The 14596-nt window shown below is 39.9% G+C and overlaps 1 protein-coding gene and 1 long non-coding RNA gene across 6 annotated transcripts in view; one reads left to right on the forward strand and one right to left on the reverse strand.

Moving 5' to 3' along the window:
- LOC119135263 (voltage-dependent calcium channel subunit alpha-2/delta-3-like) overlaps window positions 1–14307 on the forward strand; it is a 91032-nt gene extending 76725 nt beyond the window's left edge. For 2 of the 5 annotated variants that reach the window (XM_037272764.1, XM_037272772.1), the window contains 5 exons: window positions 1181–1293; window positions 1781–1863; window positions 1965–2053; window positions 3435–3575; window positions 13951–14307. In XM_037272764.1, coding sequence (XP_037128659.1) covers window positions 1181–1293; window positions 1781–1863; window positions 1965–2053; window positions 3435–3575; window positions 13951–13972 — 448 coding nt within the window. In that variant the 3' untranslated portion in view covers window positions 13973–14307. Of the gene's footprint in view, window positions 1–1180; window positions 1294–1780; window positions 1864–1964; window positions 2054–3434; window positions 3576–12375; window positions 12950–13950 lie in introns of those variants that run through there. The other 3 variants (XR_005100539.1, XM_037272778.1, XM_037272777.1) reach the window with 3 other exon arrangements.
- On the reverse strand, window positions 792–1872 carry LOC119135323. The gene is made up of 3 exons (XR_005100541.1): window positions 1786–1872; window positions 1135–1298; window positions 792–1063 (listed from the first exon to the last, which is right to left on the reverse strand). It is a non-coding gene; the product is annotated as an uncharacterized LOC119135323 (long non-coding RNA).
- Window positions 14308–14596: the final 289 nt, after the last annotated feature.

The raw sequence follows: 14596 nt of genomic DNA on the forward strand, positions 1-14596 counted from the left end.
ATCACGTCTTAAGGGGCTGAGACTTCGTGTGTCTTTTTACGTCGCCCGTGTGTGTGTGTGTGCGTGCGTGTAGCGGTGTCTTGGGTACAGTATGTTCAAGGCCATCGGGCGTGTAGTCAGCGAATATTTCCCTCCAAGGGCAGCAGATTAAACATCAGCACGTCCACTTCAGTGTGAGCGGGACAGTCCCGGCCTGTCCGCCGCTTTGGTCTGTCATGCCGCGACGACTGTGCGACGCCGCAACTGAAGGCTCTTTGCGGTTGGTCGACTTGGCCGTGCCATTACATTAGAATATTCCTGTCGTTTTGAGGTCATTTTTCTTCCTTGTTGCAAGTTCAGTTCAATTGTGTTTTATTTAAGTACTGAAATAATAAAAGTATAACCTTAAGACATTATTTTTGGGAGGGGGGGGCGTACTGAGTCTTGTGGGGAGGATGTCTGACTCAACATTCCAGGTCCAAAGACAGATGAGATAGAGGATAAAGCTATGTAGCTGTGGGAAAGGAGAGCAATGCAGATAGTTATATCATTTGTGATTTCATTGCCGTCTCCATTTAGCACACCTACACGATGTAATCTGACCCAGAACCGTATCAAACAAATTTGCTTTTACAAAAACACTGTTCACTTTTGTGAAAGGGAACATGAGATGGCGTGCACAAAGACCAAGCAGTATTATCTTATTTGTACAGCTTCTCTTTTTTAATTAGTGACTCTCGTAATCTCTAATCTCTAAACTTTTTCGGTGTCTTCAGTAAATTAACTACCACAAAAAAAAAGGAGGGAGCGAGGCGAGGGAGAAAGACAAAAAGAGAAGATGACAAAGAGATGATCCGTCTGATTTGCTTGCTGAGGCAAGCCGGCCAGTCGGTAAAAAGGGAGCCATGAAGCAATGAGCAAGTGTTCAATCTCCTTCAATATGTTTTATGTTATTGCAACGCACCTTGGATTGAGTAAAAGAGAAAAGTAGAAGAGGATAAATCGAGGATAATGATGTGTCCTCCCGTCTCTGCATTTTGATCGACAGCTGGCAATGAATGTTGCATCCAGTCGAATCGCTCTTCTACGCCAGAAGAGAATTTTAACGCCATAGACGCATATTCCATTCCCGTGAAATTGCAGCCCGACTCTCACCAGTGCGATTATTTCTGAGGGTTATGTCTCTGTCTGTGATTGGCAGGTCCTTTGTAATTCAGCAGATCCCCAGCAGTAATCTCTTCATGGTGGTGGTGGACAATAAGTGCGATTGCAGCATGTTTGAGCCAATCACCATGGATCCTGTTGAAATCATGTATATCCTTTATTAACAAGTCTGGGCTGTAAGCACTAGGCTCTGGGTCATTATTTGACAAAAAATAATTATATATATTTTTTTAAGTTGTGTGTTTCTTCAACAATCATAATGAATAAATAATTACTTTTAAATGTCCATTTTTGGGGCACTGGCAGAGCTGGGGGGGGGGGGGGGGGAGGCACAAGTATGCCCCAGTGATAACTTCACTTTTGAGTATTTTCAGATTTTTCTGGGATTTGCTTTTAACATTTCCACATATCCCCCTTAAATAAATATAGTGAAACTTTATCAGCATTTTCTGAAGATTTATGTGGGTTTGTATTTTTTTTATTTTATGTTTGGCGAACCCTCTGAGATATCCTTGCCCACCCTCCCACGGCCTTTTTGTCGGTTACACTGCTCAGTGTTCCCGTACCATGTCAAGTTCCTCCAAAACAAAACAAAACATGGAACACCCTGAATGAAGCACCTTAACTTTTCCCTCACATAACGAGTCTCTGAAATGTGAGAGACTTAAGATGCAAAAGGACAGGAGGCGCCCAGATACCTGTCACCCGTTCCACCCTGAGGTATAGAACCGTCCGTATGTTAGCTGAGCCAGCATGTGGGTCGTATTAAAACGTTCCATATCTGTGCTACATCATCGTGTTTGTCTGGCTTCTTTCGGCAGGAGAACTCAATGGAGTGTGGAGGAGCTCACACTCTCACACCGTCGTTTTCCGCAACACTGCTCTGCGTTCTCCTGGCGCTCTTCCCCAGGTGACCAAAGCTGGCTTCATCGACGTATCCATCCAGAACATTCTGTCGAATCGACCTGGCATGCAAAACTATCACAAAGAAATCACACAAAAGAAACTGAAAAAAAAACATCCCACCTCACCTTTCAACACCATTAAAGGTCACTTTCCCTAGTTAACTGCTGACGACAAATATTCATGAAAGGACTGAGAGCTCTAATGCAGTGTGATCAGTCAGGTGCTATAGCAATATCACATCCGCAAAAGCTTTTAGTTTCTACGTCCCACGGACACTCCAAAGTGGGCATTCAAGCCACGGACAACCCATTAGCAGCGAGACTAGGGCACTTTTCTTCTGGTACCGACTTTTGTTTTCATGGACAACTATCATTTGAAAGATTTCAGAACAATGAAGGTAATAATATAGTTGGGTCTTTTTTTAAAAAACAATATTTAAGCGTCTCACGTTTTGTAAAAAAAAAAAAAAAAAAATCAAATTGGCCGTTTTTGTTAATAATATGTATATGTTCTATATGTACAGTATATATGTCTAAAGAGTTTAATATTTCATGAACAAGTGGTACCCCTAAACTGTGACTACAAAATTTTGAGTCCTCTGATGTGAGTAGTTGTTAAAATTTAAGCTTTGCCTTATTCATTGATATTGGTCCTGTTTGTGAACTTTTTTCTTTTTAATAAAACATATAAAAGGGGATAAAAAGCTTTCATATTGAGTTTGAGTTCCTAAATTGCAGACAGATTTGGGTTTTGACGCATTTTGATCTCTTTGTTCTTTCAGTACTGGTTTGGATGTCGACAGAAATGTGGCAGTTTTGTGTCTATGTGTGTGTGCGCACATGTACTATAAGCGTGTGCGTGTGTACATCTGTTGTTTTACCCTTCCGTCCTTTTGTGTACACTGTACACCTTTGACCAAGAGCTCTTTCATCGACCGAGAGACACATAAAAGCGATTAAATTCAACAGCATCACACATCTGCAAACGCTCAGCAAATAGACACAAACAATCCTTTGATATTCCTTTTCAGGCCATATGCCTACATGCATGCAAAAGGATTTGATGGCATGTTGGGTCAATCTTTTTGTGTTTGTGAAAACAAACGACTACAAGAAATAATAAACCGCAACAGTTCTATGAGAGTATCCCAGGCGCCTCATCTGTGGCTGTCAACTCGAAGGTCCCCGTGATCAAATGCTTCCCTCTTCTTTGGCTTCTCTGACCCAGTCGCCTTTGCGAGCTACCCCGGTTTGATAAAGTAAAGCTCACTGTTGGAGCAAGTTAGATTTTTCTTGTACCGTTTCGACAGTTTGGTCCCTTGAGTCGAGCTGTGTGACTGTAATCACTCCCAGTTCATCCTGTTCTTCCTCCCTCAATGCCGCTAGGTCATTTATCACTCTAAAATGGGCTGAGAGCTGTTTGGGGTCATCACACATTGAATCCGGTCTGTCATTCCTTCCTGGTTGCCAGATGAGTGAGACCAATGTGTGTTGCGACACAACATCGGCGTTTAGGCAGACACATGGGTAAGTGAACTTCTCCATGGGGATCCGCCACAATTGCAGCCCTGCTGCTACCCTCAGATTGAGAGAGAGAGAGAGAGAGGAGGAGAGAGAAATATGCTTGTCACTATTTCGTTCATGCTAGAACGCATTCTTCGTATACTGGTGATAATCCCACTAATGTCCAGGCAAAGAGCAAGTTTTGGGACATCAGAAAGTAAAGCAGGAGGAAGTAGCTTTTCATTCAGAAAGACACAGTGATGACGAGTCTTTCAAAGGATATTGGATGGGGTATAAAATGCATATTTTAAAGAGAGAAAAACAAAGCTAGTACTACTTAGCCCCCTAGTGCAGCGTTGTAGAATGTGTACTATATATATTTATCTTGACAGAGCAGTCTCGGATCATAATTCTGTGGCAAGACAGACACACCCAGAAAATGTCCATCAAAAGGCAGAAAAATATTTCTGAATGTAGTTTATGGTTTAGCAACCACATTCCTGATGTACGGGACACTGTTGTTTGTGGTGGCTTGGGGCGAGACAAAAAATATCGTCAAAAGGGCCTGTGCACAATTCATCAACAAAACATTTTATGCGTTATCTTGACTACATGAAATGATTGTTTGAAGTATTGAAGATGAATCAGATGTTCAAGTTTTCATACAGAAAGTACTTAAATCCAAACAGGCATTCTCACACTTACTGTGCGTTAAGTGGTCACCAGTCAAAAGACTACAGTGGTGAACTTCATAGTCGTAATCCTGAGAATAATGTTATATTAATCCAGTGAAGTAAAAACTTCACAGTCGTGATTTTAACCTTATGGTTGGGCCGTTACTATAGTTTTAGAATTGATTATTCCATAGATTATTCAAATACTCGGATAAATTGTATTTGCATTGATGTGTATTGAAAAAACATCATTTCCATGATTACTTTATTTACCAATAATTTTGTAGTTTATTTAGTATTATTTAGTGATTAAAAAAACAATGAAACAACAGTTAAGCAAAATCGCACACAAGATTGGTCATCATTGTTCTCCAAAGTAAAAACAAATGTTTGCAAATGTCTCATTTTAAGTAAACACAAAAAATAAATAAATCTGCTGTCATTATGGACAACAAAAAAAGAGCTTTATTAGAAGTTTTGAGAACCCAAAATCAGAAGATTTGGACAATCGTTAGTCAAAAACACCCCTAAACGATTACTCGATTATTAAAGTATGAGGCGTCACTTGGGTTAAACTATTTTTGTGTGCGGATAAAGTGTAGTTCAATATCTAAGACTTTTTTTAAAAAACTTTTTTAAACATTAAAATAACTAAAACTATAATCAAAACTAGCCACTTTCAAAAAGGATTTTTGACTCAAATAATATTGTACGAGGTGACTAACTGCTAGTAAAGGGATTTTTTAAATACTCGTACATTTACTCAAGTATCACTTTCAGGTACCAGATTTCTTGAGGACCACAGATAAATGATTCTGACGCGCTGAACCATGCAAAGACCACACACAGGCTTATAGGGGAAAGCACGGCATGGTGAAGGCAAGCTGGGAAAACACACATCGGCATTCCACTTGGTTAAAGCTTAAAGCTCCACTGTCGCCATGTTTAATGACAATTATTTTTAAAAAAGTGTTTTGCATCTTGTCTTTCAAGAATGCTCTCGGCTGTCTATCAGACATTCCTCATTGTGTAGATTGTGCGTTACAAGCATAATTGTCATGCAATGCATTTTTTGTTGACACGGGAGATTTAGCTTTTATCCCTTGGCCTCTAAGCATCTTTGACAGCTCCTTTCTTCTCTGTCTTCTTTGACCTAATCCTTTTTGCTTTGGCCACATCCATCACGCACACTTGTTGGCTGCAGTTGTGATAATGAGCAGGCAGACACACACACACACAGAAAGAAAATCCCAAAATTCAATATGATCTCGCAGGTGTTATAGCTGTCAGGGGAGAGACGCCAGTTTTCAGATACCATCCAAAAAGAGTCACTGATGTGGCCACAAAACTGCGGCCATTTTGGTGACCGTAAGGAGGTGAAAACAATAACAGGAGGTGAAAACAGTCACAGAAGGTTTCTGTAACCAGTCAAGTTTTTATTAGATTTACCAGAATGGGGAAGAGAATGTGCTAGCAAAATGTGGCTTCTGTTTCTCAATTTGAAAATGTATTAATTTTTTTAAATATTGCGTTGTCAACAATTAATCAAAACAAATTGATTATCAAATTAATCAAAGACTACCGTATTTTTCGCACTATTAGGCGCACTTAAAAACTAAAAATGTACTCAAAAAAACACAGTGGGCCTTATAATGCAGAGCACCTTATATATGGATCAATTAATAAATTTGTTGAGCCATACTGGTTGTACATAGCGCTCTGTCAAAATGTTTCAGTACGTTTTAGTAAGACTAGTAAATTACAAGACCGCATCGCTTCCCAGCATTACAGCAACCGTGGTCAGGGGGCGTCACTGAATAGTAGCTGCTATACGCACGAAGCTCTTTCATTTCAAAATAGGCTGCTCCGTTAATGTTTCGAGTAAATTTACGGATCGATATGGAATGGAAACATAAGTGAGCAGTACCAATGTGTTAGATCAAACTTTAGTCAGTTCCGATCACTTTTATAGGAGATAGTTTGAGAAACGCGATTATTTACTGAGGGCTCATTGGTTATTGTGCAATTTTTGTATATAAAGTTTGACTGAATACCTCATTGACTGGTTTAATGCGATACAAATTAAATGAGAGAAAGTTTATGACCATAAAAAATGAGTGGGATTGCTGGACTAAGAAGTCAAAGTGTATCATTTTCATATAGAAAGGGAGTTGGACTTTACCTCATTGACTGGGTTGACATTCCCTTTAGCACAGCACCATCTAGTGCAGGGGTGGGCAATTAATTTTTACAAGGGCCCACATTAAAAACCTGAGTTGTGTCAGAGGGCCACACCAACAATAACTTAAACCTGCTCAATTTTCTTCCATTGTAAGATGCACTAAAATGATTTCTTTTAAATAGCTGGTACTGGTAATTAGATGAATACAATTATTCAGTTTATATTTATATTAAGCTATGTGAAATTGTGGTGTATAGGTCAAATAAAAAAAATCATTAATCAGTACAATTTATTCTTAACTTCTTTAACTTTTCCTCAAACTGTGAATTACAACACATTTATAGAAACACATCAACGTGTCAACCCGCCTTGTTACGGTACGTCGGGAGAGTGACACATTCTCAAATGCGCTCTTTTTCTCCGGGCATATCAGTGCAACAGAGTCCAATAAGCACTCCTTTAATAAACTCTCCGTCAGTAAACGGCTTACTTTTTCTGGCAATTTTGCGGGAAATGACAAAACTTGACCTCACCACTGCTTCTCTGTGGGTGTGAAGTTTGATAAAAAGTCCTTGTTGGGCTTGCAGTTTTGCTAGCAATGCATCAGCCACTGTTGCGCGCTCTTTGTTAGACAGATTTCTGTATTTTTCCTCATGCTTGGTCGTGTAGTGGCGACTCAAATTATATTATTTAAACACAACGACCTGTGTACCACAAATCAGACACACGGCTTTAGATTTCATTTCTCCAAAGAAATACTTTGCGCTTCATGTCTTGTTGAAAACACCGCACTCCTTGTCAATTTTTCTTTTCTTAACGTCAACACACATTTTGAGGGCAGCATTACTTCACGCTGTTCACCTTCACGCACAGCTCACATACATGTGCGCTACACGGAAGCCTTTCAAAATAAAAGCAGAACAGTTGTAATGCACGCACAACACAGATTTTTTTTTTAAGATTAAGTTGTAATCAAATGTAATTTATGATTGGCCTCATGCAGGCCGGAGAGAGACGCGTATTATGCCTAGATCTGAGCTAGTGGATGCATACTGCAACCCTAGTCAACCTTAGTTTGATGCAGTATAGCTTCTATTTTATGCACCTTTTAATCCGGTGCACCCTATATATGAAATAATTTCTAAAATAAAAAATTCAATGAGGGTGCACCTTATAATCCAGTGCACCTTATAGTGCGAAAAATTCAGTACCGTAATAATCGAGTAATCGTTTACAGCCACTTTTTTATTTTAAAATGGTCTCAACGGTAAATACTCTCAGATTTCTGGCGTCGTAAATGAAAAATAAACCCAGTGCCGCCTATCGGAGTTTGTGCAAAGAAGCAAAAGGAGACTTTTCACCACGAATAAATTGCAGCCACCCTTTGAAGTTGTAATGTATGCTCGTCACGTCGAAAAGCCTCGTTCGATTAGTGAGCAGAACAATGGCCTGACCAAGTGGCCAAGCGCATTGGCTTGCTCAAGCAGGAAATGGCTGAATGGAGACCGAGCAGTCCATCTTGTAGTATTCTGCCTCTGTCACTCAATTTCATGTTGGCTGTTTTTAGAGCACAGGCTTGCAAAGAAAGAAAAGCTCATAGGAATCAGGGGAAGACGTTAAAGTTGAGCCCGGAGTTCAGGGAGCCAATGGAGGAAACGGCAATGGACTACGTTTTCTTCACTGTATAACTGCTTGCAGCAAACAACGTTATTGCCCTTTGGCCTTTGTTTGCCTCCTGGCTGCTTTGGTACCACGTATATTTCAGCGTTATCTCAGGCCGAAGGCCATCGTATGTTAGAAGATGGAAATCCCAGCACGTGATGATGGATCGGGTTGTTTTTGTTACATGGTCCTTCTGGCCTTAGTGTGGTTATGTTCTGCTTTTACAAAAGTCTATTTGTGCACGCACGGCTGTGTGTGGGTTCATGTCCGTCTGTCATGTTTGATTTGTATCTTTATACCTCAACCGGAGAGCTGCCGCAGCCAATCCTCTATGAGGTCAGTGTGGACACGACTAAATTTTTTGGCACATTCGCATGCATGTATGGACACGCGTGTCTTACACTGGCACACGGACACACGACACCACCCGTATCTTGTTCAAGTGTAGAAGGGAATTGAGCCACTCTTGACGGGCAGAGTCGTGAAAGCAGCTGTGGTTGAGATCAGGGACGCACAAGTGTGTTTCTGCCCTGCTCTCTCTCAGCGTAACAGGCGGCACATTTAGGCGTCGTGACATCACAGCAGACTGACGTGTGATTTGCAACTCGCGATAGCGTTTGCCTTTGGAGCTCCGCAGTCTGCTGGGAGGCCGGTGGAGCCAGTTAATTAGCGGTCTCGTTTGTGTAGCACTTACACAGTTCACGGTCAGGTTGTAATTAAAATATTCAGGGCGGCCAAGGTTTAAAGTCGTACTGTATTTTTTTGTTTCCGTCTCGCGTGCTTGATTGCAAGTCTGCGGCTCTCGTCGGAGAGTTTGGGATTCATATGTCCTTATTAGAGAGGTTATTTTTAATGAGGTGTGTAATCTGAGGGATCTATTCGTCATTGTTGGGTCAGGAAAAAGACCACAAGCTCACAACCTGATCTACGAGAGTGAGTGCCAGGAATAGAGACGGAGATTGCAAAAAGCAATGATACAGTTTATAATAGATATTCAGCATACAGTTCACTTGTAAATATGATAAATCAGCATTCTTGAAGCATTAATCCATACGTGAAGCTTTATGAAGACTTTAATTAGCATTTAGGTTAAGTGAAGGTTTACCTCGGGCAGTTAGTGGTTAGGGCAAGTCCCCAGCAAATGAATGGAAGCCAATTTAATTCTTTTTCAAATAAAAACACAGCTCCAAACCCACAAAAGACACGCACAAAGAGAGGGTTTAAGAAAGAAGAAGAGTCACCCCACCACACCCCCACCTCCCACAGAAAATTGTATCATTATTGCTTCTTCATACGGGGCTCATGCACCGCGTCATTGTGATGTCAACCAAACGTCGTTATTCACCATTTTGGAGGTTGCGTCCAATGCAAAGAAAAGCGTTCTGTAAAGGCTGCAAATTGTCAAATTTATTCGCAACTAATTTTTGGAAAAGAAAAAAATTTATAATGTCAGTCTCGTGTAGGACTGTGCAATTAATCGAATTTCAATTATAATTATTACACTTCAAAATTACAAAAACAAATAGGATAAAAAACAATTATTAATATGCATTAATGTCCAATGTTTGTTAATACAAAGTACAAGGAAACCATATTTGAATTTATACATTTGTACTTTTCTTTAATTTTAAAATAGTGTCATTAAAAAAAAAGTGTTTTGTCCAAAAGGAACTGTCATTTAATCATAGTGTTTTAAAGATTTCTCTATATTAATATTTTTTGCATTTATAATTTTTTGTTTAGCGATCGTGATTTCATTTCACTGATTACCAAAATTATTGAAAATATTTTTTTCGTTATTGAGCATCACTAAAAATAATTAATTGAAATTTTACACATATACCAAACATTTCTTTAACACGCTGCTGAATCATTATATTTAATTCTTATTCAACAACCCCATTATTAAATATAGTACTGCTGTCATATATTCGTACAAAAAAAGTTTAGCTCTACTTACCATGACCCTACAGACCCCAATCGTCTTCTGAATGAATCGCTCTATGAATATTATTTTCTATCAATCTAGCCAGCTTCCCACTTGAGTTCCATGGTGGCGTTTTAAAAAAAAAATCGTTCCCGTTGCTTGACAGTCTCCTCGACTCCCATGAATCTCTATCCACGTGAGGCGTGTGTGTCTACATGCTACACACTTGTGGTTACGAGTCTACATGCTTGTGTCCATGTAGGAGAGCCATTTGTGTTGTCTTCAAGCCAAAGGCTCTGCAGAGCAGCCATATATTACAAGTGGACAGAAGAACCGCATTCTCCTCCCATGTCTGTAACAACGTTTTCTTCTCTTTGCCCAAAATTATCTATGGTTCAAGGCGTGCACTGTGGTTGAAATATTGCTACAAGTGTGTTATGTTTTCTGAGCTTTACAGCAAGGGCAGGAAGCATTTGATGGCGCTCTGACTTTATAGCATCCATGGGGAAACAGTAAATCTCGCAACATTAACGCCAAATCTGACCGAAATAAAAAGGCCATATATGAACAGTTAAAAGGCCTCTGTGAGTTGCAGTTGGTTAATCTCTCCGGAGCGCCGCTGCAGAGGTAAAAGTCTAAAAGGACCATCAGTCTCTTAAAACCCTTTGGGGTAAGGACTAAGAAACCACAGTTTGACTGAAAACACCTGCACCTTCACAGTGCAGTGTACAGAGAGAGCTTCAATAGCTTCATCCGACACTTTCACGTAAACACACGTGTGGGTTAAACACACATGCATCTACGACGACATACAAGAACATTTCTAAAAATCAAGCAAGGTCACAGAAGAGTTGAGCAGTTTATAATTCATGTCTTGTTTTCCGTGACGACTTAGCCCTTTCTACCCTCGCTCACATTTTTAGAATCGTTTCCCTCAATAGGTACAGTGCAATGAAATACAATCCAATGTTATGGAGATGGCCTCGACCCAAAAATGCTCGACACTCCCTCTGAATTCTGGGGGACATGGTGGGGGGTGTCTCATCTGGAGACAGTGAGCTATTTGTACGGTTCTGTTGCATATCTCGGCTTGCACCGTTGCAAGTATGGATGATTGGTTGCACTGCTCTGCCTCTTTCAGGAACGGAATTCATAAAACTTCATAATCAGAAGACATTAGTAACGGAAACAGTTTTCAATCATAAATAATCCTTGCTCAGGATCTTACAACTTAACATGATGTTTCATTGATAATAGTTCATCAAGGCTCTACTCTAAACCCCTTCACATTCTGCTGCATGAGCCAAAATCAAATGAATTCATTGATAAATAATATCATTTAATAACATCAAACTACTTGAGGGAAACATAATCTTGTCACTCTGTGAAGGCTGCCTAGTAACTGTCAGTTCTGAAATGTATAAACTCACTTCATCAACTTTGTTTAATTTCTTTTAACTTCATGATTTTACTGACTGAAAAGCTTTCCAATTCAATGTTCTTTGAAATAATCACTTTGGTTGGTTTTCCACCTTGATGGTTTAGTTCCATAGCAGGGTAATCTGGATCATGAATGTGAAGCATAAATAAATCATGATTAGCAAACAGGATTTTGCACATGTGACGCCGTGGATGTCCTTACGGGCCACATTACACCAGAAGAAAGAGGCTGAGGAGCTGCAGCCAAGGACACGCATACTCCTTTCACTTCCATTGTTGAGCTTTTGCATAAACAAGAACTCTAAAAAAAATAAATAAAAGAAAGTAGCGCCACGAGGGATGACATTGGACTTGTGCCAGAGCGAAAAGTGAAAGTTTCATAATACCCAGGAGCTATTGGAGTCTAATAATTGGTAGTTGTGAGACAGGGCTGAAGATGTTTTGTCCAGTGTCCAGTTTTGCTTCAGTATGTCACAACTTTTCCTTTTTGCCTGACCTGACTTTTCACCTCCAAGGCAATTTTGACACACTAGCTTTCTTTCTCACAGAAATATTGAGACCAAAATGTAAATCAAGACCATTGTTCCGTTGCAAAAAGTTATATATACAAACAATGTACAAAAAAATAAATAAAAATAAAACACACACTCTGTTAGCCAATATATCTGTAGAGCCAAACCAGAAATTTAAGTTTAGTAATTCATGCTCCATGGACTCGAGCACATTATTATTATTATTATTATCATTATTATTTTATTATTATTATTTTTCCCACCCTTCTATGTTATGCATGCATTCACACACACACACACACGCACACACACGCACACACACACGCACACACACACACAAAGAGGCACACACACGCACATAGACATGCTTTGCTTGTGCCAGAACACATTCATCAGGTCCTCATAGCTGGGTCCTGTCATGCTTCAGCCTCAGGCCTGTAGGCCCGAAGCCAGAGACTGCAGCATCAGGCTCTCCGCCAGTCTGTCATGACGCCGGGCCATGATCCAAACTTCCTTCAGCTTTCATGTGAGTTGGACGTCAAAATGGCAGTAAAGGGGGTGGCCCCTCACTGCAGCAGTACAATGCGCAGGTCAGTGAGCAATCATTGAGAAACCTTGAACAGGTTACACACAAACACACAATGTCATGTCAGACATCTGTTAAGTGTGGTGTTAAAATAGTTTGTGTAGTAATATAATAAAGTGGAGTTGCTTAATTGTTTAATTTGGAGGCTTTATAGAACTCTACTAAACATTGTGGTAAATACTTGTTTTTATTGCGCCGCATGCTAAGCTGTAATTTGTCAAATAATCATGTCGAAGAGTGAATCATTGCATTTTATTACACCTGCTGTTTGATTATATTCGAGGAGAGCAGAAAAATGGCAACGGAGTGCTGAATTATGTCCTGTTTTAAAGTCTTGTGCCAACTCCAACGAGAAAAATAAATTCCCGTCCCGCTCACAAGATGTAGCTGCAGGCAGTGATGTGCAGCGAGCGCTCCAAAGTCTTCCTTGAACTCTGTAGCACTGATTTGAACCTCAGATTGTGCAACGCAAACAATTGTGGTCATCTACTAGCGACATCCAACAAACTTGTGTTGATTGACGGTTGTTGGTCATGTTTTAATGTGACTTAAATTATGAAGTGAATATTAATATGAAACATACGTTTCTAACCATTTCCTGGACTTGATATTGTTAGGGAAGGAAATGAGTTCACAAAAATACACGACTAAACCATCAACTCATGTTTCTGGCTCCTTTTTTCCCCCTCCCCAAAGTCTGGACTTTGCTCTTTGTCAATATCACTTTTTCCCAGTATTCTTTTTTTCATTTTCTTTCTGTTTGATATTTAGAAAAAGAGTTTGCGTATTGATAATGTAAAAACGGATCAGTTACTCTCTACGGTCCCCCAGGTCTGATGGGCTCCTGGATTCATCCAAAACCACACTCATCTGCATTCATGAAGCCATAAACTCCAGTCAGCCCTGAAGCAATCTAAAAAAAAAGCTAAAAATCCCCCTTTAAAAGTGCAGTTGGAACTCAGTCAGTTCCAGGGAAGACGTGCAATTATTATTTTTTTTTTAGCTGCATGTTGAAATGTATTTAGTCCTCGTCAAAGTAAACAAACACAAAGCCAATAACGCCCCACCTGGAAGTCAACGAGGAAGCGTAAATATTTCATTACAGGTTTCTTGCCCTCGGAGGGCTTTGTGGTTTATTGGATCTAGTGCGACATTACCTTGGTATCCTGTCATTTTCCCATCTGCAGTGTGTGCATTCATTAATCACAAAGACCTCAGTGTACAACCCCCCTATTTAAACACCTTATTTCAAGTTTTTAATGGTGGCTCACACTTGCCAAGGTGTCAGTCAGATGAAAAAAGACAGGCAAAACCGTTGGAAGGGGGGCAAGTTGGGGTATGGAAAAATATCCTGTGGTTGGTTAATTTTTTTTCCCCCCTCAAACATTACGAGCGAATGTGTCTTCTTCTCTGCAGGCTGTGCGACCTTTTTGGATGAACGGAAATCCTTCATAATAACTCTGGCAATGACATCGTTCCCCCGTTGCACAACTGCATGACTAAATGGCCATGATGTCTTTGGGAAATAATTTACTCTGTTTATTTTCAACACAGTTGGCCTAAGTAAGGCGTTTTCTTTTGTTTTGATCAAGTGGACATGTTTCCTCTGAAGTTTGGCCACTTAAAATAACAACAATGTGAAGTCATATTTACCATTACAATCCCGGATCACCCACATTAGTCAGACAGTAATATGTTTGTGTTAGCACTGTTGCAAAAGAACAAATATTATAACACAGATGTCATAACACAAACAAATTTTAGTAAAATGGCGAGGCTTGTCATGTGCTTTAACATTAAATGTGATCATTGATGTTCAGTAACTTTCTCAATAGTGAGTTATTGATAAAAAAAAGAGGGTTCTTCCGTTTATCAGAAGCTTTTTCCACACATGTGGAATATGCTCCGCCCCCCCAACGTGCCAGGCCACACTTTAGAGCATTTTCTGATTTTTCCAAGAATGTTTTACCTCCTCCGTAGAAAACATATAATAAATGTTTCTCAGCATTTTTGAGCTGAAGAATGTTTGGGGGTTGTAAAAAAAAATATTTTGCGGACCCCC

Source organism: Syngnathus acus, chromosome 2 (genome assembly GCF_901709675.1).
Source record: "Syngnathus acus chromosome 2, fSynAcu1.2, whole genome shotgun sequence".
In the NCBI taxonomy this organism is placed as follows: domain Eukaryota; kingdom Metazoa; phylum Chordata; class Actinopteri; order Syngnathiformes; family Syngnathidae; genus Syngnathus; species Syngnathus acus.